The sequence below is a fragment of the Nilaparvata lugens genome, chromosome 1 (genome assembly GCF_014356525.2).
Source record: "Nilaparvata lugens isolate BPH chromosome 1, ASM1435652v1, whole genome shotgun sequence".
NCBI classification, from domain to species: domain Eukaryota; kingdom Metazoa; phylum Arthropoda; class Insecta; order Hemiptera; family Delphacidae; genus Nilaparvata; species Nilaparvata lugens.
This window is the reverse complement of record NC_052504.1, coordinates 6,192,197-6,217,440: the sequence shown is the minus strand read 5'-3', so window position 1 is coordinate 6,217,440 and position 25,244 is coordinate 6,192,197. Positions and strand designations below refer to the sequence as shown.

General features: G+C 33.9%; 1 protein-coding gene across 1 annotated transcript in view; it reads left to right on the top strand.

Annotated features, from left to right (window-relative positions):
* Positions 1-20,578, top strand: part of LOC111044613 (phosphatidylinositol 5-phosphate 4-kinase type-2 alpha) — a 43,698-nt gene extending 23,120 nt beyond the window's left edge. The window contains 7 exon segments of the mRNA XM_039428896.1: positions 6,346-6,484; positions 9,460-9,577; positions 9,580-9,589; positions 13,205-13,305; positions 13,308-13,372; positions 16,658-16,943; positions 20,391-20,578. Coding sequence (XP_039284830.1) covers positions 6,346-6,484; positions 9,460-9,577; positions 9,580-9,589; positions 13,205-13,305; positions 13,308-13,372; positions 16,658-16,943; positions 20,391-20,578 — 907 coding nt within the window.
* The last annotated feature ends 4,666 nt before the right edge of the window (positions 20,579-25,244 follow it).

The window sequence follows — 25,244 nt, the reverse complement described above, 5'->3', positions numbered from 1 at the left end:
ATTCTCACACATTCAAGTATAACAATCCCTAAAAGCAAATCTACTCTACAATTTATTTATTCATTCAATCAGAATTATAAAACTCTTGGGAAAGTATCACAAGCTTAAGCCCAAAACTGGTCCAATTCATTAATTAATTTATTTATTCATTAATATAGTATGAATGACACACAAAACATCTTATATATACGAAAGTCCAAATGTATCGCTAGGTTATATTTGTTACTTTCTTATTTTTTAGTTACACTTCAATCTACAATTCAAAACAAACAAAAAAACACAAATTTCAAATTACAAAATACTTCTAAAATGAATCAAATCAATCAAAAACAATGTGAAAAAACCAAACTTTAAAATGAATTAAATCAATCACAAACAATTAGATATCCAAACTGTGAAGAATCTATAAAATTGTGAGATTTTGTGAGATTAAAATCAAACACAAAAAATACAATGCCCTTTTCCTAGATCTAACTATTATTATCACCTTTACAAAGTGTTTCCGAAGTGGTTGACCTTTGTACCAAAGTATTTTACAAACAAAACAAAAATTGTCCGTGGAAAATTCGTGATTCCCTTCTAGTTCTCCCATAATCCAAATTTTTGAAAAACATTTTGGTGTTTCACAATTTAGAGACTCTCTTTATAATATTGAGTTACGCTACCGCCTAGACTGCTGTCATTTAGAAAATCTATCTATTATCACTTCACTTCAAATTGTCATCATTCCTTATGGAGTAACATCAATTCTTCCCGTTCTATCAATGCTGACAGCATTTCAAGTGAATCTCACTTTATATTCCAGACACGAGTTACAGTATCACAGTTTGATAGATTGTTTAAGGATGCTTTTTTGAGTATTTTTAAAATACAATTTGCAAAACCTTCAATTATCATTTCAAATCGAAGAGTTACAGTATTACAGTTTGATAGATTGTTTAAGGATGCTTTTTTGAGTATTTTTAAAATACAATTTGCAAAACCTTCAATTAGGTTATTATTTTAAATCAAATTTTAGACGATTAGCTTTAGAAATGTACAGTTTAGCCAATGCTAGGCTCTCATATCTTGGCAGTAGTTCTTAGATTTATGTCCAGATTCCAGACAAGAGTACAGTATCACAGTTTGATAGGTTGTTTAAGGGTGCTTTTTTGAGTCTTTTCAAAATCCAATTTGCAAAACCTTCAATTAGGCTATTATTTTAAATCAAATTTTAGACGATTAGCTTTAGAAATGTACAGTGTAGCCAATGCTAGGTTCTCATATCTTGGCTGTAGTCTTAGATTCATGTCCTCTAGTTACTTCATTGTATTACTTTACATTAATTCATTTATTTATTCAATTTATATAAATTTAAATACTCTATTACTTTCGTTCTTATCAGTTACATAGATTTGATTTGTTTTGTAGATATGGTGGATTGCACCACTGAGATTGACTTTTTCTATTATTATGTTTATAAAATATCAGCTATTTTATTTTAAGCACATAATAGACACTTTAGAGTTTTATAATGATAAGAAACCAGACACCGATAGATGAAAAAAACTTACATTTTACAGAGTATTTCGGGAACTGAATTGCCTTCCAAGGCAATTTTATATCGGTATTTTACCCGAGAACATATTTAATGCATTGACTTTCATTTAATAAAAACACACATATTTTGTCAAATTCTACACAGTTTTATTCGGTACACGACCATGGTTTCGTGTACCACACCGGTCACGTATGTGTGTTTTTATTCAATTATGGAACGGTTCTACAATATTGACAATGACTCAGTCGCATTGACTTTTTTTAATCATTCAGAATTACACAACTTTCAGAAGAGTTTTTTTTTTTTTTTAGATTACGTCCTAAAAACTCCAGTCATGGAGTATAAGACAGTCAAGTTATTACATAATAATTCTAACAACTAAGTATTCAACCTAGTTTAGGTTTGAAAGGAATTCTTGTACACTATAAAAAGCTTTATCAACTAAATATTTTTTCATTTTTTTTTGAAAACCTTCAATTATCATTTCAAATCGAAGAGTTACAGTATCACAGTTAGATAGATTGTTTAAGGATGCTTTTTTGAGTATTTCTAAATACAATTTGCATAACCTTCAATTAGGCTATTATCTCAAATCAATTACAGACGATTAGCTTTAGAAATGTACAGTTAGCCAATGCTAGGCTCTCATATTGGCAGTAGTTCTTAGATTTATGTCTAGATTCCAGACAAGAGTACAGTATCACAGTTTGATAGATTGTTTAAGGATGCTTTTTTGAGTATTTTTAAAATACAATTTGCAAAACCTTCAATTAGGCTATTATCTCAAATCAAATTACAGACGATTAGCTTTAGAAATGTACAGTTAGCCAATGCTAGGCTCTCATATATTGGCAGTAGTTCTTAGATTTATGTCCAGATTCCAGACAAGAGTACAGTATCACAGTTTGATAGGTTGTTTAAGGGTGCTTTTTTGAGTCTTTTCAAAATCCAATTTGCAAAACCTTCAATTAGGCTATTATTTTAAATCAAATTTTAGACGATTAGCTTTAGAAATGTACAGTGTAGCCAATGCTAGGTTCTCATATCTTGGCTGTAGTCTTAGATTCATGTCCTCTAGTTACTTCATTGTATTACTTTACATTAATTCATTTATTTTATTCAATTTATATAATTAAATACTCTATTACTTTCGTTCTTATCAGTTACATAGATTTGATTTGTTTGTAGATATGGTGGATTGCACCACTGAGATTGACTTTTTCTATTATATGTTTATAAAATATCAGCTATTTTATTTAAGCACATAATAGACACTTTAGAGTTTTATAATGATAAGAAACCAGACACAGATAGATGGAAAAACTTACATTTTACAGAGTATTTCGGGAACTGAGTTGCCTTCCAAGGCAATTTTATATTGGTATTTTGTCCGAATAAAATGTATTTTCAAACCTTGCTCTGCTGCCTCTGCTGTGCCACTGACACTAATGACAGTTTTCATACATTTGAATTCTGGCAATTTATACTATAAGCGTCCCCTTACTGGTAAACTATATTGGTTAACTCCTATTACATGGGAGTATTAGCACATTCTCATTCATCCAGTGAGTAAACACTGGAACTGAGACTTTTTCACGGTACTATTTACTGTCCAACACAGCATAAATCATTGTGAATATCAGTTAATATTAATTATGAAACGAAAATCCCAATAAATGCTGTAAATCACCCCGTAGACTTCTGCTACTGCAAATATTGACAACAGGGTAACATCTAAAGGAAATTCGATAAGCGCTATTATACAAAAACTATTTGTCATTCTCGGGCTGACAAATCATTTTTGTATAGTAGCGCTCATCGAATTTCAATCTAGCTGTTTACCCTGTTGTCGATATTTGCAGTAGCAGAAATCTTCGGGTGAATTTAATTGGGATTTCGTTTAATAAATATTCATAATTAGCATTTGAACAAATGCAGCTTCCAATTTATTTCCATCTGTAGCCAGTTACAATATTAACGCTTGAAGTTTTCATTCATACTTCCTTGAACATTTACAATTTTTAAAAATACATTAGCTTCTTAACTCCATAAATTCATTGTAAAACAGAGTTTTTTGTTTATTAGTACAATATTAACGCTTGAGGTTGCCATTCAGATTTCCTTGAACATTTTCAATTTTTTAAAAAACATTAGCTTCGTAGCTCATTTATATTCTCTATAGTAACATATATCTTGCTTTGCTACAATGTAATGATTGGATTGAAGTAAACAAAATTGAGCTTAGATTAAAAAAATCACCTCACAATAATAGTTATTGCACCCATCTTGTAGTTCTAGAACCAGTTTTTCATTAGAGCTTGAAATCTCATTTCCACACAGAGAGAATTGAACTTGTTTAATTGAAAATAACATAAAAGTAATACATTCAACTTCAGTACCGTATCTGATAGTTATGTATAGAATTGTAATTATTTTGCTATTGATCTTTATTTTCAAATATTTTTCATTGGTTATAAATTTTGATCCTGATGTACTCAAGTTTTTTCATAAAAGTGTATTCGTAGATATCTAGACCGTTGCAATTTGAAAAGGTAGTACTTGATTTCGTTAATCAGTCAATCTGTATGTAAAATACGCTAAACATGAATGAAACCATTCTCAGAACTCTTCCACTGATAGTTTAAAACCTGGAGTAACATAAAACTAGGGTTACATACAATTTCAAAAACACAAAATGTTGCGTTCAACTTTAAATTTCAATTGTCCTCCGTTACGTCCCCCTAAAAGAGTTTCTAAATTAAAACAAATTTGTAGAGCAAAATTGAAAATAGACTATGATACAAATAAACCAAATAAAACCGCTGTAGTCGTAGGTGAATATATCGGTATAATCGAAGACCCTGTATACTGTGTAATGTATCACTTATTTCTGGGGCATATAGGAACTATTTCATTATTTTGGTTGGAGAACCAGTTGAGAACTATTATTTTTGAAATGAACATTGTTTAGATTCAGATATGACAAGAGGTATGACACGTAGATTTCTCCTGAAACTCATGTTTGATTATAGGACTCAGATGTATAAATTCAATAATCAGTGAATCATCAATGAATTCAGACTGTTTTTTTTCAACAAGGCTGTCTTTTTTACCTCTGTACAAAGGGGTTTTACTTCCACTTGGAGAAAAAAATGATTGAGACATTCGCTTAAATGAGTATCAAAAGTAGGTAGGCTAGCTTTTTTGAAAGCATAAATTTATTAACCATTATTCTTCACCATTTTGATACATTCAGTATAACCCCACATTGTTTTGTATGATAAAATCGCGTTGAAACGATTTCCAAAGTTTTCTGTATTTTTCAATACCTGTTGACATGGCCAGTTGTAAAGTGTTTTGGCTTAATAAAATTGAAAAATTATTTTACAAAAATGACCGATTCATATTATCTTAAACTATTAAATGACTTGAAACTAATCTTGGTACCTATAACCGTGTAAGCTGTACACAACCGTCTTTAGAATGTAACTCCGACATCCAATTCAGAAGTGTTTGTATTTGAAACCTTTAAAAAAGTTCATGTCTGATGCCAGATACTGAGAGATTTTCAAGAAGTGTGATTTTTAATTTGTAAATATCAAGACAAATTTGAAAATTTTCCCTGATATGTTTTGTGTTTGATTTTCGAATAATGAACTGATATGATATATTCCCGTTTGATTTTTGAATTGAATCGCTTTGTATTATACTTCAGAAGTTTTGCATGATCTAAAGATGCTAATTAATGATTTTTTCACTATCTAAAAGCGAATAATGAAGTCTTAACATTTTTTGTTATTATCAAGAAGCTTTAATTCATTTTAAGATAGTTCAAAAATCAATGATGATAACTATTGATAATTCAATTCAAAATGTGTTGCTTATACAGTATTTGAACATTTAAAAAAGAAAATATATCTAAAAATCTACCCACATTGTTTAATGAGAGATATATCAGCCGTACAAACCTGGGTTCTACATCAAATTTCAAACATCAATCATTCAAATAAATTTAAATAAAATTATAAAACAAAAGAATATTATTATCGTTCAGTTATTCCTCCATCTTCATTGTGTCTACATTTACGTATAATGGCATAAAGTTTCTCAACACGAAATATCTATTATTGGACCCCAATTCCGAAACATTGGAAGATCATGAAAATTCCACTATAGCACAACATATTCACTGATGTCACTTCATCTCAATTTATGCGTTGAAATGCATTCGTAATTTTTTTTTTAAATAATGAAAGAAATTCTACTAGAAATCAGTCTTACACCTCTACTACTAGAAATTACAACTCAATTTATACTTATTTAAAATAGAACAGTAGTATCAACCACTCATATCATTAGTAGGTATTGACAATAGCGCTTTCAATAGACAATAGTGACATCAGCCATCATAGATTTAACGTTTCTCAATTACCCTAATTTAGATGAAATTAGAATCAAGCCTTTCTCTAGAAATAGTCATTTTGATTAGAAATATGAAACGCTAGTTTCCACTGAGCTTAGAATATTTTGTAACATATGATGAATGAACCTTCAGAAGCTTTTTCTAGAAGATTATAGATTTTGATTAGAAATGTAAATGAAATACTGGATTCCATTTGGGTTTTGGAATATTCTCTAACATACTATTGAATTTTAGGTTTTAATTTCTGAACTAATTTCAGTTATTAAAAGTTGTGTCTATATTTGATAAGCGTGTTAACTAGTAGCAATTGGACATTTTCAGTATTATTTCATTGTGTTTTGCAATAGTTGATGTGAAACAAGTGGTTTTCTTGTTTTAACAGGTCTCAACCGGTTCTGGTGGATTCCCCGGGCAAGTCTGGTGCCAACTTCTACCAATCATATGATCGGTTATTCATTGTCAAGACTTTAACCAGCGAAGAAGTGGAAAGAATGCACTCGTTTCTCAAACAGTATCACCCTGTAAGTAGTCTTATATTTGTCTATTCTCTATTATTTGTTTATTTTACCTGTTAATTTTTAATAATAGAATAAGGGTGTGATCACTTATTTATGTGAAAGTGCACGGCAGATCATGCATGAACCGAAAAACAAAATCTGGAAAATGCCATTGAAACACGTTGTGACTTGCATGTAGCTGCTAACACTGATCGCAACCAGCAAGTGCACGCGTTCAGTGTGAGTGTTCCTATTGCTCTTCCCACATTTTGTTTGACATTTGCACGCTTGGTCATGCATAACTAAGCGTGCACTTGCACATATACGCATCCAATGTGATCATACATTAGGAATAGAGAAGTGCAAGGTGCACCAGAGAAACTTACTTATTTGATGAAAGGTCAATAAAAACAAAAGTACTAAAGTTATTGTTTTAATCTTTCATTATATGAGAATACAATATCCCAATTTTTTATGCAGTCTTGAAAATGACATCAGATCAATTTGCGCATATACACTGGAGTCAATTTGTATCCACGCGTTGCAGCATAGCCACCTCTAATACAAGGCCGCGGCCTACGATATTGCAACGTCGCAGTGTAGGCCTAGAATCTAATACATGATTGGTGAAAAACATTTAAAAAATACCTGCTGATCTTTTTGCAATCGTTCGACGTTGCAATATCGTAGGCCGCGGCCTTGTATTAGAGGTGGCTATGGTTGCAGTATATCAATCGGTATAGTTACAGCTGTGCCTAGTGGAAAGTTGTGTGTATATTTTTGACTTCAAAATTTTCTGAAATAACTTAATTTATTCAAAGTGCGGTGATATTAAGTGCAATATTTGACTATAACTTGGTATTTTAATCATTCTAAATTCAAAATTTCTAGCTCATATATATTTTTGGACAGAACTTTGAACTTTAACTTTCCTCAGTAACAAACATAACCTATTTTTTCGGACATTTTATTATCTATCAAAATTTGGGAGCAGAATAGTTTTGGGCTATGCCTGTTGTTCTATCCCGATCATATTCATATGATTTGTAATTATATCAACAAATAAATAAATAAATAAATATTGGCAATGGCGTCGCGAATGTTGTTCTTGAAGTGTGCTATGGTTCGCGGTCGATCGACATAAACGAGGGATTTCAAATCCCAAAAAAATCGTATTGAGGAAACTCATGTGGCAATGAGCCTCGTACTGAAAAAATGACCGCGTCTTCAGGCAGGTTTTCAATCAGCATATCACATGCATTTTGGAGGGCAACAAAATCGCGTTCAGTCAATTCTTGAACAACAGCCAATTTGATGGAATGAAATTGAAGGTCTTCATGGAAAATTCGTCGAACAGTGGAGTTAGAAATTGCCATAGCAGCTGCGTGTTTGCGAGCTGAACACCAGGAGAATGCACAACTGCCTCACTCTTTCGATTTTTTCTGGAGTTCTGATGGTTCGTTGAAGTCCATTTCTGGGTTTAGCGACACTACCACACTCCCGAAATGAGTTAATCCACGACATAATCGAATTACGACCAGGAACGAGTCTGAGGAGGAATTTCAAATCGAGCGCGGAAGGCACGTTGCGTAGCAACAACAAGTGATCGACCATTAGAAAAGAAGCTCTCACCTGCGAAGGCCCGCTGCTCTCTAGACCAGAGCATGAAGGCTACTTACTTGAGGGAGGATAAACTTGGGAACGTCCCTTTCTAGATGCGCCCCTTCCTGCCCCTCTACACGACTAATTCATCGTGCGGGATTTTTTTTTCTTCAAATCAGTAAGTTTTTCTGGCGCATCTTGTAGAACTTTTGTCGCCAAGTTGAGAAGTGATGCTAGAATTTTGAACCACCACTAGCATTGTGGCAACTGTGCTATCTTTTGGCGATTCTGTGGAACTTCTTGGACTCGCGCTTGAAAGTACATGTGTTTAAACTGCGAGTCTTCAAACGCCACAGAGCTTGAAGTAAAAGAACTACGTGGATTGGCTTGAAATTGTCAAATCTGGCACGACGTGCCCTATCTTTCTAGTTCTATAGAGAAATCTATTAGTAGGTCCACCTACATTATCTCTATAGCGTAATACACTAAGGGCCCGACCACACAGAGAGCGATCTAATGATCTAATAAAAAGATTTCCAAAGATTTTCTTTTTGCTGGTGATGCCTAGATTTTATATTTTATTTTAATTTTATTCAAGTATATGTATGAGTAATTATGCTTATTTATTTATATTTTTAATGATATGTCATATTATAAAGATTTTGTAATATGTTTTGAATATTCTAATTGGCAATAAATGAAATTGAAATTGAAATAGGTCTGATCGCAGATCGCTCTTTGTGTGATCGGCCCTTATCATTCTATAAATAAAACATGTTTTGATCAAACAATTCTTACATATTAGAAGACTATTCCAAAACTAATTACACCCATGTTATCAATAATATAATAAAGGAAAGAATTGGCTTATACATGTTCAAGATAGGACATTCATGAATGACGACGCATCATCTCGTCTGAACTACTGGACTGATTAACTTGAAATTTTGCTCATAGATTCTAAATTTGCAGACATTGGTTATAGGCCTATTTCAAATTTTTTCAATAGGTGAAGCTTTTAGTTTGTCACACGGGTTACCTGCTAGTCTAGTGTTATCGGATGGGCACGTTAAACTGTCAGTCCCGGCTGAAGTATGACAGTTGTAAGGCCCATTGACGGCTCAAATTTTCTGTTCAGGCGAGGTGGAACTTCCCACCAATGAAAGCCTTACGAATATTATTATTATCATCTGCTAGTCTTTAATATTTCAACTTGAATGTTGTTGGTGTATTTTGTGCCAAAATATTGGTTAACGCTCCCTTAAGTATTGAAGGTTTTGTCAGGATTTTGTAAGTTTAACTGAATTGTGTACTTTTACATTCTATATCAATCATATTTCTCTGGCTGAGCTGACTGAAGACATTGTCTTATTCTATGATGCTTGCGTTTTTTTCAGTACATAGTGGAAAGGCACGGCAAAACACTATTGCCGCAATACTTAGGAATGTATCGACTGACTGTAGATGGAGTAGAACACTATATGGTGGTCATGAGGAATGTATTTAGTAATCACTTGAAACACATAAGTGAGTATTGTCATTTCTCCATTACTTTATGTCATTAATATATATTTGTTTAACCGATATGTGGCATCTAATCCAGTTATTTTTTGTGTAGAAAATATTAAATTATTATATTTTTTATTATATTTTATTATAAGATAATAATTATCTTAGAAGATACGCCAACTTTGATCTAGCAAAAATTGATATGAGAATACAAACAATATATATATATATATATATATATATAATATATATATATATATATATATATAACAGGAGACACGATATAATAGATTGAAAACACTTAAAAACTTACATTAGAAATGGGGAAAATTTTCGGAGACTGTGTCTCAATTGGTTGAGAAAGGAGACACAGTCTCCGAAAATTTCCATTTCCAATGTAAGTTTTCAAGTGTTTTCAATCTATTTATATCGTGTCTCCTGTTTTAATTTATATTACAAACTTTAAAGTGTCTTCTGTTATATATATATATATATATATATATATATATATATATATATATATATATATATATAATCACGAAATGAAGATGGTCCCTTATGGTGACAAATGAATCTAATCAATAATTAAATTTATTGTAGTATGAATACTGAGGGTGATGCCTACATGAGCTCTTAGGCTTGTGCGTGGGTAATGAGTGAGTGGGATGATGATGAGAGGTAACGGCTACTTTTTAGGTAATCGGGACTGACGGCTTATCGTCTCCTCCGAAAGACGGGGTAGCCTTATCTTATGGTCAAAAACTTTTGCCCCGGTCGAGATTCGAACTCGGGTTCTCTTGATTATTATAAGACCGACGCGTTATCACTTACTCCAACGAGCCACCCAATAACATTCTTCAATGTTGTTTTCCATCACAAACTGCCTACTATTAAATCACTTTTTGTTATTAAATAGCATGACTAGCAGTCATTTCTCCAAAAAAATAATTTATCCACTCACTGTGACAACGAGATCTTTCGGCATGTCCGCCATCTTCCTGGTTGACAACCAGTCACAGTTACTTGTCACAGTAAGTACCGGTTGCACAAAATTTGGTTAAATTTTAATCGAGATTAATTCCACGAGGACCAATCAGAGAAGCATTTTTGTCGAAAAAGCCTCTTCTGATTGGCTCTCGTGAAATTAATCACGATTAAAATTTTACCGGCTTTTGTGCAACCGGGAAAAGTAAATAAATTTATTTATTGAAGAAATTTGACTTATAGTCGTTTTTTTAATAACAAAAGAGTGAAACAATAACAATATAAACTATGATAAACATATCGCACCTTTCAAGCTGTAATGTAGGCCTATTAAATTCATTGTAAACATATATATCTATCTATATATACATGTAGCTATATATCTATCTATGATTATATATATTGTTTGTATTTTCATATCAATTTTGCTGAATCGGAGTTGGCTTATCTTCTAATGAGATGTCATTTAATTGCAAAACTAGAACATTATCCTTATACGGATAAAAAGTCAAACCTTTTTTGGCATCATTTAGACATTGATGCACTTGTGTTTTGCAACAGAGCTTCATAAGATAGCAGTTTTATGGCTGTGCCAAATAAATCGGCCAATAAGATGCTGTCTTTTGAAGCCACGACTCTCATTTTAGAAGTGTACTGATTGTATCCAAAACTCAAGAAACTAAATATATGAATGGTATTGGAAAACTATTTTTTAATAAAAGTTGAAAATACACTGACTTTCCTGAAATAAATAAGGTACCTTCAGAATTTTGCATTGAATTTTCCCATCTTCAGTTCCATTTTTCCAAAAATGGAAACATTACACTAAACAATAAAACATTACAAAAAAGTACAGTACACTGTAATGTGTACTGACAACAAGAGTGTTATTTAGGGCTGGTTTCCGAGCTCGGGATTTAGGTAAGTTCTAGACTTTAAACAGCTGGAGTCAGAAAATTGGCTTTCTGAAACGGTGCGTAGTCGTAGTTCACGTTTAAATTAATTTTCGAAAAACTAGAAAATTGAACCCAAAATAAAATAGAGAGAAAATAGTGTAAAGTTTCAGCTAATTTGACTTATTCAGGATTGTTTTATTTTGTCAAGGAAACACGTTTCCAATTATAGAAATGGGAAAATAAAGATTATCATGTACGCTTAAATATAGTTTTAAATGAAACTACAACTAGCCCGTTTCGGAAAGCCAATTTTCTGTTTAAGGGTAACCGTCCACTCGAACCGTATTCAACCGATCCGTTCGGCCGTTGGATCGGTCGAATCTGCCGGCCGTTAATTCGGCCAAATATGGTCGTCCATTGAAACCGTTTATGCAGTCTAGTTCAGTAGTTGAACTATTGAATATCGAATAAATATTGAATTAACTACTATCATAGCTACCAAAATTTTTCATAAACAATGATTATATTGAGATTTTGAAAATTGAATAAACAAATATCCACTAAATTAGTTATTCATTACAATAATCTTACCTTCAGATCCTATTTGTTCAGTAATCTACATATTCCTTTGAACATCACGACGATGTCTCATGTCTCGCGTATCACACAATGGAACATGCTCTTGAACCAAACTTATCAACTTTTCATTGTCCGTAGTTACAACTTTATAAAACAGAACAAGTTCAAAAACAACAACAGACAAGACTGTGAAACAATTTTGAGGTTAAGATGATGTTGTCTCAGCTCGACTTCGGCCGGATAGAGCCGGAAAATCCCATTCAATTCGGATCGAAAACTTGATCGTCCGGAGACGGCCGTGCACGGACGTATGAACCTGTTGCAATGGACGAGCATGTATAGCTTTTTTTGTTGGAGGATTGTTCGGACGTGTTCGGATGCTAGTTCGGACGAAATCGGTTCCAGTTGACGGCCCATCTAAAGTTTATAACTTAGCTAAATCCCGAGCTCGGAAACTGGTCCTAAGTTTAATAGTTATTTGTGCAACTATTGCGCAAGGTGACAGTTTGCTGCACCGAAAGAAACGTTTACGCCCGAGCCGTAGGCGAGGGCGGAATGGTTTCTTGAGTGCAGCAGAGGAACTTTGCGCACGTATTTCACATTAAGTTTTTCCTACAGTTACCATTGAATATGAAAAGTGGGTAATAATTATGGGTAAAATTCCCTGAAATGCATCAAATGTATATCTGTGTAATTTGATTGTTAATAAATAAAATAGAATAATGTAGTAGTAAATGAATGAAGGGGCGGCTGTCACTGATTTGGTGGCTGTCACTGCTGTCATCCACTGTTGTCCACCACTTCAAGATTCTTATAACGTGCACCACAGTCACAGTTACCAACTAATTTTGATTTTGCTGCACTGGTGCTCCATATAACCTACTAACTATTTTGCATTGCCATGTTGCAAATCTGGAGTGCGGAAAAAATTTTCCCGCACTAGAGCGGAATAGTGATTCTTTGCGTTCTGTAATCAGTGCAGCAATGGCCACTTTTCAAGGTAACTGTAGGAAAAAAAATTAGAACATTCAACTTGAAATAATAACACTATTCACCCTGAAGATCCAACAAATTTTTGGCTAGGAAAGCATTTATAAAATTTTCAAATTTATATAATTTTTTCTGCTAATTGTTTTATATTTTCACCTATTTTCTAATCGATTTTCTGTCTCAGGAAATTCGACTTGAAAGGCTCGACTGTAGATAGAGAGGCCTCGGACAGGGAGAAAGAGAAGAACCTGCCTACTTTCAAAGACAACGACTTTGTCAAGGAAGGGACAAAATATACATTGGAGACGATGCCAAGGACAAACTGCTCGATACGCTTACTGCTGACGTTGGCGTATGTAATCAACAATCTTGACAGATAGCATATTCTATCATTTATACTACAGTCTATATAATAGTAATTTTATTATGAAGGCCTTTAAAGCACGAGTTGGATGTTGCTTTAGATACAAATGTGAATGTATATCACTCTTGTTTACAGACAAGAATTTTCTTAAGAATAGAATTACGTGTTCATTTTTTGACGTGGCGAAGTTTGGACAATAATGTCCACTCTACCACTTAACCACGTCGTTAGCAAACAATACAACACAAAATATGCAGAGATAATAAAAAAATGAAGCAAGAAATTGTAATAAATATGAGAGATCAATATTGAATAATAAAAGTTCAAGAAAATAAGTGTTTCTCAATAAACTCAATCACTTCACTGCTGAAAGAAAAAGCAAAAAATAAATTGAAACAAAATAATAGACAACCTACTAAATAAAATTAGTACAGTAAGAATTGGAATCAAATATGAATTTGTAGATTTCATGTATAGTGGATATGGATATGAGGAAAACACCTGTGTAGGCCTAACAGTATTAGCATAGCCACCTTTAATACAAGGCCGCGGCCTACGATATTGCAACGTCTCAGTGTAGGCCTAGAATCTAATCTAATACATGATTGGTGAAATAGATCAGCTGGTATTTTTTTATTCACCAATCATGTATTAGATTGTAGGCCTACACTGCGACGTTGCAATATCGTAGGCCGCGGCCTTGTATTAGAGGTGGCTATGGTATTAGCGAACTTAAGCGAACAGTATTGTATTCAAATCAAATAAAATTTTTATTCACCAATTAACAACAGTGTTACAAGAAAATAAATAAATCATTTTTTGTTAAATAATTTGCGTGGCTAGAAATTCAATGGTCTGTAATATCATTTGTGTAACGGAATTTGTTTTGTAAATGTTATCATTGAATAAAACTTGATTTGATACAAGCGAGCGAGCGCGTGTCTTGAACTTCTCACGACTGCTTTATAGACCAAATAAATTTGTTGTATGCACTATTTTATCCAAGACCATTCAAGCAAACTCACATTGCTGACTTGTTGTTATTGCTGAAGAATAGTGAAATGCGCGTGTTCGTGACGCTTAAGTCTGTACGGACCTTTATAAGCTGTAGCATAATACTCCGACAGCTGATTTTTTCACTTTAGAACCCCGAGGCTCAATGTTTATTTCATTGGCAATTATAGATCATAATTATAATATGATTGGGAGAAGACAACAGGCATAGCCCAAAACTGTCTTCTCCCAAATCCCTTATGTTGAAGTCGTTACATAATATTCACAATCATTATACAGAGTGGGGCAGAGCCGATTGACGAGTTTGGAAGGGTTATAAGTAATGAACCGTTCAACTTAGATTCAGTTTGAATTATAGTTTTTATTGTTAATTTTTTTCGGAAATTATTAGTATTATATCAGTTCGGAACTTGGATTCAGTTTGAAATATAGTTTTTATTGTTAATTTTTTCGGAAATTATATCAGTTAAATGGCGGCCATAAGCAGCAATATAATAATGTAGCGTATTTTTGAAGTTTTAGAACGCATTTTGGCACACTGCGATTGGTAAGGCTCTTCTGATTTGCTCCTCTACTTCTTTCAAGATGTGTGGGCGATCTTTGAAAACTTTATTTTTGAGTTAATCTCATAGAAAAAATCGCATATGCTTGAATCGGCTGAGCGTGCTGGCCATAGTTCTTTGAGAATGGCAACATCACCGTCAATGTCACCTCCCAGCGTTATTTAACAATGCTACAAACGTTTCTGCGTCCCAAATTGTAAGAACTTGCTGAGGAACATGACTGGGGAGAAATATGGTTTAGCAGGATGAAGCTACAGCCCACACAAGGCGCATTTCAATGAATGTGTTGAGGGCGGCTTATCTCACTAAACCTAGCGCCGCAGTGCAGGATGGTTTCTTACAGCTTGGCGTTGTTGTCATTCGAGATTGGTGTCTGGCTTGGAAGTGTTTCGGCCGCATTGCAGGATGACTGTTAACGGTTGCCGGAAGATCAACAGCTGGATTTTCTTCGTTATTTTTCGTGATAGAGAAATTCTGATTGCAGATTCGTTCTCAGCGACCCCAAGTTTAGCCTAAAGGCTCAGAATGTCAACAATGTTTTTAAATAATTAAAAATCATCATGAAGAGTCATTAATATGGTAGTACACCACGTTTCTGGAAACTTTTTACTGGTGACTGGAGTTATTATTGACACACAAAAATCAAAATAATCATGAGAAAGAAAACTGCTGATGAACGCGAATAAGACCGCCACTCCATTGTTCTATTGTCTCGGCTGCTTGGCTGAGCCTGGCTGGAGGGATCAAATGACTGGGTTGATCTTTCGTCTGTCCGCTAGGCGGAACTACGCCGACCATTGCTGGGTGGAAGATGTTACTGCGGCCGCTCGCATTCCCACCAACGCTGCTATTATTTGCTGTCTCAGCGCCTAGTCCGATTCAGCCAAGCAACCAGCCTGCACTGCGGAGCTAGGTTAAGGGTGGACTTGATGTGGCTGGCATGCTCACCCGGTTTAAGCATATGCGATCTTTCTCTATGGGGTTTCCTCAAAAATAAAGTTTTCAAAGATTGCCCACACACCTTGGAAGAACTAAAGGAGCGAATCAGAGAAGAGATCCAGGCCTTACCAATCGCAGTGTGCCAAAATGCGTTTTAAAACTTCAAAAATACGCTACATTAGTATATTGCTGCTTATGGCCGCCATATAATTTCCGAAAAATTAACAATAAAAACTATATTTCAACTGATATAATTTCCGAAAAATTGACAGTAAAAACCACGGTATTTAGATGAAAACGGTAGGGGTCATGAAATGTGTGCGCAGTGGCCAGCCAGCTAGTACTGCGTCATCGCCACCAACCGACGTTTTTAACACTTATTGGCAATTTATTAAACTTAATTGTTAAAAACAGATGATTGGATATAAAATGACGTCAGCTACACCGGAAATTTAGCACAAGCATGCGCGTGACACCTATCGTCTTCTTTTATATACTGTGGTAAAAACTATATTTCAAACTGAATTGAACCCATTAAAGAATTTTCCCAAGTTGAACGGTTCATTACTTATAAACCTTCCAAACTCGTCAATCGGCTCTGCCCCACTCTGTAGTATTGTTTTGAAAATCCATTGCAAAAACTGAGCTGTTATGGAGTTGTGAGTTGTGGTGTTTTGATTCTCAAGCTATATCATGGTTTTTGACAATACCAGGTCGTTTTTATTGCATTTGAAATAACGATGATTTGAACTTTCAGTTCCTGACGAAGCTGCACCTGATGGACTACTCGCTGCTGCTGGGCATCCACGACTGCGTGAAGGCGGAGGCGGAAGGCGGCGACCTGGGCGACCTGGACGACATCGGGGGCGGTGACATGGACGAGGACGAAGACAGCGAGGGAGGCGGCGGTGCGGGGGCCGACAAATTGCCGTGGGGCAGCACACCACCCGACTCGCCCCACCAGCTGCTCAGGGAGACCAGTCTGCAGTACGAGGGCGGCATTGTGCCCGAGCTCGATATCTACGCTATTCCCAGTTCTGAGAGTGAGTTGGCATTTCTAGTCTGAATGGAATTATTTGTTAGACTTTAGCCTGCAGATTGTAAGAAGTTAGGGTACAACCTCACTGAAAGCGGAGCGGAGCGTAGCGTGGCGTTCTAGAGCGGAGCGTGGCGTGGTCAGAGCGTTCATGATACACACAGGAAGCTTTTGAGCGTCAAACGTCAAGAGTATAGAAAATGGCGTTGTCTTTGTGAAAATAATTACTTGAAGTATTGGATTTTAGCTAAGCCTGCTAGGACAGAGTTGGTTAATGAAATTAACTTGGTGAATATCACCATCTGTTTAATGTTTTAAGAAAGCATAAGTCCCGATTTTTCTAGTAAATGCGAATGTCAACTTCAACCTTTGATTAGATTTTGACAAGAGTGAAGCCTGATTTGGAAAAACAAGTCACTAATTGGAGGAATCCAATATCTGCTGAAGAAAGACTTGTAATAACACTAAGGTAACCTTTTTTTCATTAGAAATAAACTTTCAACCTATAAATAAACTATGAAATAAAATATGAACCAAATTTCCCCTACAATATTTACTACATAGAAATATGAATGAAATGAATTAGAAAAGCCTTATTTTTGATTTCAAAGTGCAATAAATGAATTTTCTATTTTGAATAATCAAATAACACACATTACAGGGGAATTTGGGCAAACATTAAATATACTAGTGTAGTAGATGGTAGGAAAATGTAGTAGAATATTTGCATTTTTATGTACTTAATACTTGCATTATTATGTACAAGATTAGACCACTAGTATGTACATTAGTAGGGCACTCGCACTTTGACGCTCCGCTTGTAGACGCTACAAAAAAACCAGCTTGTTCCAAAGTTTGACGACACGCCGCGTTCCGCTTCCAGTGTGGTTGTACCCTATGAGAGACTACCAGCGTCACTGGTAAATTCAGCATAAACCAAGATTAGTTCGAATTATAAGTGATAATTATAATGATAATGATTATAGCTCAGTTTATCAATTCAATCACTTCTAAAATATAGTTCATTGACTACCATAATGATGAGATTTGTACAACTGTGCAATCATAAGCTGCGTACAGACTTGAACGTCGCGAACATGAGCAATTTCACTTTTAATCAGCTGATGCTAAGCTTCTTATATCTGTATCCTACCGTTTCTGTACAAACACAGATATAATCAGCTAATGAGAAGTGAAATTCGCGTGTTCGTGGCGCGTAAAGGTAGGCGCACACAGATCGTCATCGGACGGACGGCACGCATCGGACGATTAGATTTGATGCATTGTTTTGGCCTGTATGTTCTTTTTTGGCTCAATAAAATGAATTTGAATTTTCAATTGGATTGCGCATACCTATCGTATAGGTCTAATCGTTCCAATAGGTCTAATCGAATCTAATCGTCCGATCCGTCCGATGCGTGCCGTCCGTCCGATGACGATCTGTGTGCGCCTACCTTTAATGTGTATTTATTTTACACCTCCAGCCGTTTCTCGCATCCCATCTGCCATATTTATCCAATCATTCTAGTCACCCTGGACCAGATTTCTATTCATCATACAATTATACACCTAAAATCACTTCGCTTATATAGACTACTTGATTCAAATAAAAACAATATAAAAACTTATAGTACCCTTTTATTAAAAACTTTAAAATATTTTAACGACTAGTTTCGACCATAGAGGTCATTTTCATGTTGAAATTAAACATTCGTAACTTTAAAATGACCTATGGTCGAAACTAGTCGTTAAAATACTCTAAAGTTTTTAATAAATGGGTACTATAAGTTTTTATATTGTTTTTATTCAAGTATACACCTGTTTGTTCCACAGTTCGGGCGGTCTACTTCTCCTTCTTTTTCCAGGTGGATCCCAATTCAGTATCCTTTTGGGCCACCTCTCATCTCTCATCCTCTGTGCATGTCCTAACCATACAAGGCGCTTCTTTTCAATCTGCTCCACTGTTGTGTCCAGTTTCCCCTATTCTGTTCCTTATCTCCGTATTCCTCACTCGATCCATCCTTGAAACACATTTTCGGCGCAAGATATTCATTTCCACAGCATTTATTCTTTGAGTGTCTCGTTTGTTAATTCCCATGTTTCAGAGCCATAGAGTAAATCTGTTCGCACCTTTAAACACGGCTAATAAACTCTTCTACTCAGTTAAGAGTTTATAGGCATGAAAATGAATGTTGAAGATTTCAATATCTCGAATTCATTAATATTTTTTTTTATATAAATAGGATTAATATACGTACATGTTTCTATTGTTAATGTTGTGACATTGTGTACGTTCTATGTAGCCCTACAGTAAATTGTTCCAGTTCCAATCGTAAATTGTTCCATCACGTGACTAGTGCAAAATGTTCCCATGGAACGCCATTTCAAATTCGTTGGTTCAAGCTTTTGGCGCGCACTTGATAAAGTTGATTTACACCAAAATGTGTCATTCACTAGCTGCGTGAATGAAGAAAGGCTGTTTTACAAACATACCGTTTAGAAAAGTGTGCATTTCTTTCATTCCATTACTCTCAAATTTTCTATAGATAAAAATTTATTTAACGAATGGTTATCAAACATAATTTTGTTGGTTATGTATTCTATAGCTATGGTAAAACAAGCTATCAGCGCATACGCAAACGCAGAGAAGCAAGCAGACTACAAAAATCAATCGATCAATGAGAGCTCGTATAGTTGGAACTGTACCTCGTTGCAACAATTTATCACGCTTCGACTGTGGGGCAGGAACTTGGAACTGGAACTCTGTTTTACTAACCTACCGTTTAGAAAAGTGTGCATTTCTTTTATCCCATTACTCTCAAATTTTCTATAGAGAAACATTCATTTAACGAATGGTTATCAAACATAATTTTGTTGGTTATGTACCATAGCTATGCTATTGGTAAACAAGCTATCAGCGCATGCGCAACCGCAGAGAAGCAAGCAGACTACAAAAATCAATCGACCAATGAGAGCTCGGATAGTTGGAGCTGTAACAATTTACCACGCTTCGACTGTGGGGCAGGAACTTGGAACTGGAACTGGTTTCTGGTACAGAATCTGTCAAAATTCTTCTCATGGGACGCGAAACTTTTTGCCTGGTAAATTGTGAATCGGACAATTTACCACATTCTATGTACACAGAACGAGTCCATTATATTGTGTTCGATTGACAGTATTTGTATGACTGATTGCTAATCAATATTCAATCATATTCGTTCTAACATTTCGATGAATCATATTATTCGATTTATCACACAGTAAATCAAATTGACTGTGGTTTCAAATCAATCGTACATGTTTTCATTGTAAATGTTGTGACTTTGTATTTGTTTTATTGACTGAGTTTGTTTTTTAATTGTTATATTTACTGGTCTATATGTCAAATTGTGACATCCTGTTTTTGGGCTAATAAATGTATTCTACTCTATTCTAATTGGGTTTCTGTGTGCAGATGCGCCAGTAAAGGAGATCTACTTCCTGGCACTGATCGACGTGCTGACTCACTACGGCGTGAAGAAGCAGGCGGCCAAGGCTGCCAAAACGGTCAAGTACGGCTCCAACGTGGACGGCATCTCCACCTGCGACCCCGAGCAGTACGGCAAACGGTTCATAGAGTTTGTTAGCAAGGCCATTGAATAGGCCTCATGTCCGATCCTACATGCCGGAAGCGCAGCGCACATTATCACAACGTCGATTATCTCTTGTTATTGACATCAATAGTATTGTACATTATCGATTATCTGGTTATCGATAATTGAACATCATCGATTATCTGTTTATCGATAATAATTGAACAATCGATTATCTGGTTATTGATAAATTGAACAATCGGTTATCTGGTTGTTGACATCCAATTGATGGTGGCTTGGTGCAAGAACTACCTATGTCAAAATTTCAACTTTCTCACAAATCAGCTTGAAAGTTCACCTTGTATTTTCGAACTACGGCATTTCGATACGGAAATGCGAGTGCTAGAAGTGCAGAAGTCGACAATGGTAGTTCTGGCACGGAGTATGAATGATAATCTAAAAACATATGTCTTCATTGGTAGATTTAACTAAATAACTACTCATGAACATAACTACTCAATAACTAAATCATGACATTGGTAGTATAAATGTTATAACTTTTTATTGCTTTGAGATAGAACATTGGCACTTCTGGAACTGAAAATAATCGATATTAGTGATGTATTAGTTTATTAAACTCATTTTTGAAAAAAATTGACATTGATAGTTTTTGCACCAAGCCACAGCAATAGTATTGTACATTATCGATTATCTAGTTATCGATAATAATTGACCATCATCGATTATCTGTTAACGATATTGAACAATAGATTCTCTGGTTATCGATAATTGTACATTGGTTATTGATAATTCAACATAATAATTATCTCTGGTTATCGGGAATCAAAAGTAATTGATTATCTGATTATTATCTATAGGACCCAGCCACACAGAGAGCCATCTGTGATACAAAGGTATCTATTTGATATCTTAAGGTGCCTACAGACTTGAGCGCCACGAACACGTGCATTTCGCTTCCCATCAGCTGATACTATTTGTTTGAAATTTGAGTCTTTCATATTTTGATCCAATATCATTATTTTTGATATTCTTATTATATCTCAATTTGTTCAAATAAATATTATGTTATAAGAATAGTAACTGCTGATGAAAAGTAAAATGCGTGTGTTTGTGGCGCATAAATCAGTACGCACCTTTAGATATAGATGCCTTTAGGATCGCAGATCGCTCTCTGTGTGGCCGGGTGCTAATCAAACATAGCTGATAACTGATTTTCTTAGTATTATCACTAAAATCAAACATAATCAATTATTTTGCTATCCGTAAATAATATTATTGTTCAGCCTATCTCATTATTATCGATGATTGAACATCTTTTTATTATTGATATAATCGAAGATAATCAGATAATTAATTATATAGTTATTGATAATCAACATAATCGACGGTCATTACTATTGAAATTGATAGCTAATTGAATCAATTTCATTGAAATCTCTGCAACGATGTCCCCGAATTTATTTGTGCAATATCTATTATCACGTTCAGTATTTAATCTGAAAACCCTCAATCTCAAATTGATTGAAAGCAAAGAACAATGTGTATGAAAGCACTGAGGCTAACAAGTTCATCCATGTTTCTCATTCGAAAGTGTTTATTGTTTATTTTATGCTGTTTCTATTCATTTTTTGATTGAAATTGAAGCAAAGAACAATGTGTTTGAAGCACTAAGGCTATTGAGATCATTCATGTTTATACAAAACAGTATTTGTTTTCTACTATTCCTATTATATTTTATTCATTGTGTGAAGGACGGTCTAGGCGCTCAAACTTGCCATCTCTTTCCAACCTGTATCACAAAATCGCGTATAAAAAGAGAGAGAGAGATGAGAAATTTTGTAAAAACTGAGATACATGGAGATAATTATTACAAATTTAGATTTTGAATCTTCATAAATCTGTTATCAAAATCACAATCCCTTATCTATCTTCATTCAACATGATAAGTTTTATAGATTTAATAGAAACAATAAATTTGAGCGTCTGACCCGGCCTTAAGTAGATTTATGAGTGTTTGGATGTTGAAGATTGGTCCATTAATCTATTCTGGTGCTGTACAAATTACTTGAAAAAGTTGATCAATTTTGAATAATACCTCATAAAAATCTAAGAGCTACAATATTACAAACTATCACTAGAGATCGCTGATTTTACTTTGAAGTTATAATTTTGTCGAATTTATAAAGATGTGTCCAATCCTCAACAATAATAGATTATGGAACTTGGAATTTGTGCTCTATTACTTGTTAGTGCTTGTTGTTTTGTTATTTTCCGGATTGATGTTTTCCATTTTTTCAAGCCTTCAACGTTGTTTGAGGCAATTTATTCTGTTTCAAAGCAATTTACTACCTAAATATTCCATCAGTAATCAATAGGTACAACCCAATTATTCATCTTATTTATTTATTTTTTCAATTTAATATGTACATCCCAGAACATCTGGCAAACAGACAGGGGATAATATATCATTTAATTATTACATATAGTTTTCAAGAAACTCTATTACGTCCATACATTGTTAAACTGTGACTTACTATCCTTTTGACTTGAGAATTTTCGAATAATTGATGATTTACTGTCGAGAATCTGATATTTAGAATCGGAACTCATAGCTTATGAGCTACTTAATAATTCAAATGCAAGGCTCAGTTTTTTAAATTATCTCTTTCCGAAGATTCACTTCTGTACTTGATTGATATTTTATTGTACTTGTACTTATTATAAAAACGTAGCTAAACGTTTCTGTAATAATCTTCAAGTATGAAAGAAATCAAAATTATCTGCAGCCAACAATTTGATGTTAGCTGTTAACAGCATTGAACTTATTACTTTTGTATTATTTATAAACAAGTATTACAGAATTAGAATTAATTCTATTCCGACTCAATTTGTTCATTTTATTAAATGCTTGCTATTTATTATTGCTGCCTACATCACTTTTCTGTTATAATAATAAAAAAAATGTAAAAAAATTGTAATTATGTATTTTTTCATGTAAAATGTTGATTGTATTACTTACTTCTCAAATTAGTTTCGTGTAAATATGGAAATGTTGTTTGTATAGATGTTGTTTAACGAAAATATGGTGATTGATCTTGTAATTTTGGAAGAGGAATTTGTTCACTGGAAATGCAAACATTCAAACGATCCTAGTCTCAACTATTTTCATATGCTGGAGTTTTCATTGAAAATATATTATTGGCAAATCTCTTTTGAATCTATTCATTCGTGATTTTTTTCCAGAACAGTAAGAAATATTGTAAAAATTGATCGGTTGTTAAATATTGATATCGGTGGGAAGTTCACTGTCTTATTACATACAAGTTATAGTTTAATATCCATGCACAAGTCATGACGATTGTTAATATTGTCCAGATAGATATTCGAATTACAGTATTTTGAATTCTTAAATTGTTTGATATTGACTTATTTTTACTGGTAATCTTGGAGTATTCTTAAAATTGATGGTTCTGTTCATTATACTCAACTAATTTCTAATACGAAATTAGTTTAAAAGTAAAACTTGTTAACTGTCTTATTAGTAAAGGACCAAAGTGTCGCCACACTTTCTTTCCAAGTGTTTCAATACTAAATGAGAGGTTGTGACAATTTAAAATATAAAAAATAATTAATCACACAATTCCGAATTTATTAAATTACAAACAGTTGAAAAAACGCACTACTCCCACTTGAACTTACTAGAGACTCGAATTCTAATAGAAAAGTAAACTGACTGGAGAAAACTTGGAACTTATCGAATTTATGGTTGAGAACTAAGATGATTAATATTGTAAGTCGTTTTTCGTATTGCAGATGGAAATCACTGAGATATTGCAATTATTCAAATGCTAATAAATTAATTATTATTATTAAATGAAAATCCAATTAAATGCTGTAATTCACTATTTGCAGTAGCAGAAGTCTTCGGGGTGAATTACAGCATTTAATTTGGATTTTCGTTTAATAATAATTAGTTTTTCTTATTATTCAGACGCATAGTAATGCGTGCCAATCTTACTGAATTTTATAATTTTTACGAATGTCCAGCTTTCTGAGATTCAATATATCTCCTTCTACGTAGGGTAAATGATTGGCTGATTGCTGTTGAATTTTCCATTCAACCAGATGAGGTTCTTTGTGTGAGAAATGTTTTAAAACAAACTTTGCGTTGGGCAATGTAAATTTATTTTTCGAAATCCACTTGCTTCTCTTGAAATCCACCCATCTATTTAGTAAAACAAACAATTTTCAAATTCCGTTGAACATTTATCGGGAATTCTCTGCCGAAGTCTATCGTGAATGGATCCTCTGAACACTTCACACCCTCTCAAGCTTTGGCTTATATTTTATTCCACGAGCTTAACAATCTAATTGTATATATCTAGAGATAATTATGTGTGTAGGCGTAAATTATGATTTATCTGCTGAGTAAGATAATATCAAACATTATATCTTACTTCTAATGCAATAATTATTGTATTCCAGGTCAACTATATAATTATGTATTGTTTAGTTTATGTATTTGCTATTTTGATTGACTTTTCTGCGTTAATTGTTGTATTTTATGTTGTGTTGCTATTGTTAAGACAATTTTACAAGTATCTGAAATGCTATTCTTAACCATTTTTATAAAAACCGTAAATATCTCAACCATTTTTCTTCAATATTCCAAATTTCAAGTTTCTATAAATATGTGGTTTTAAGATTCAATAAAA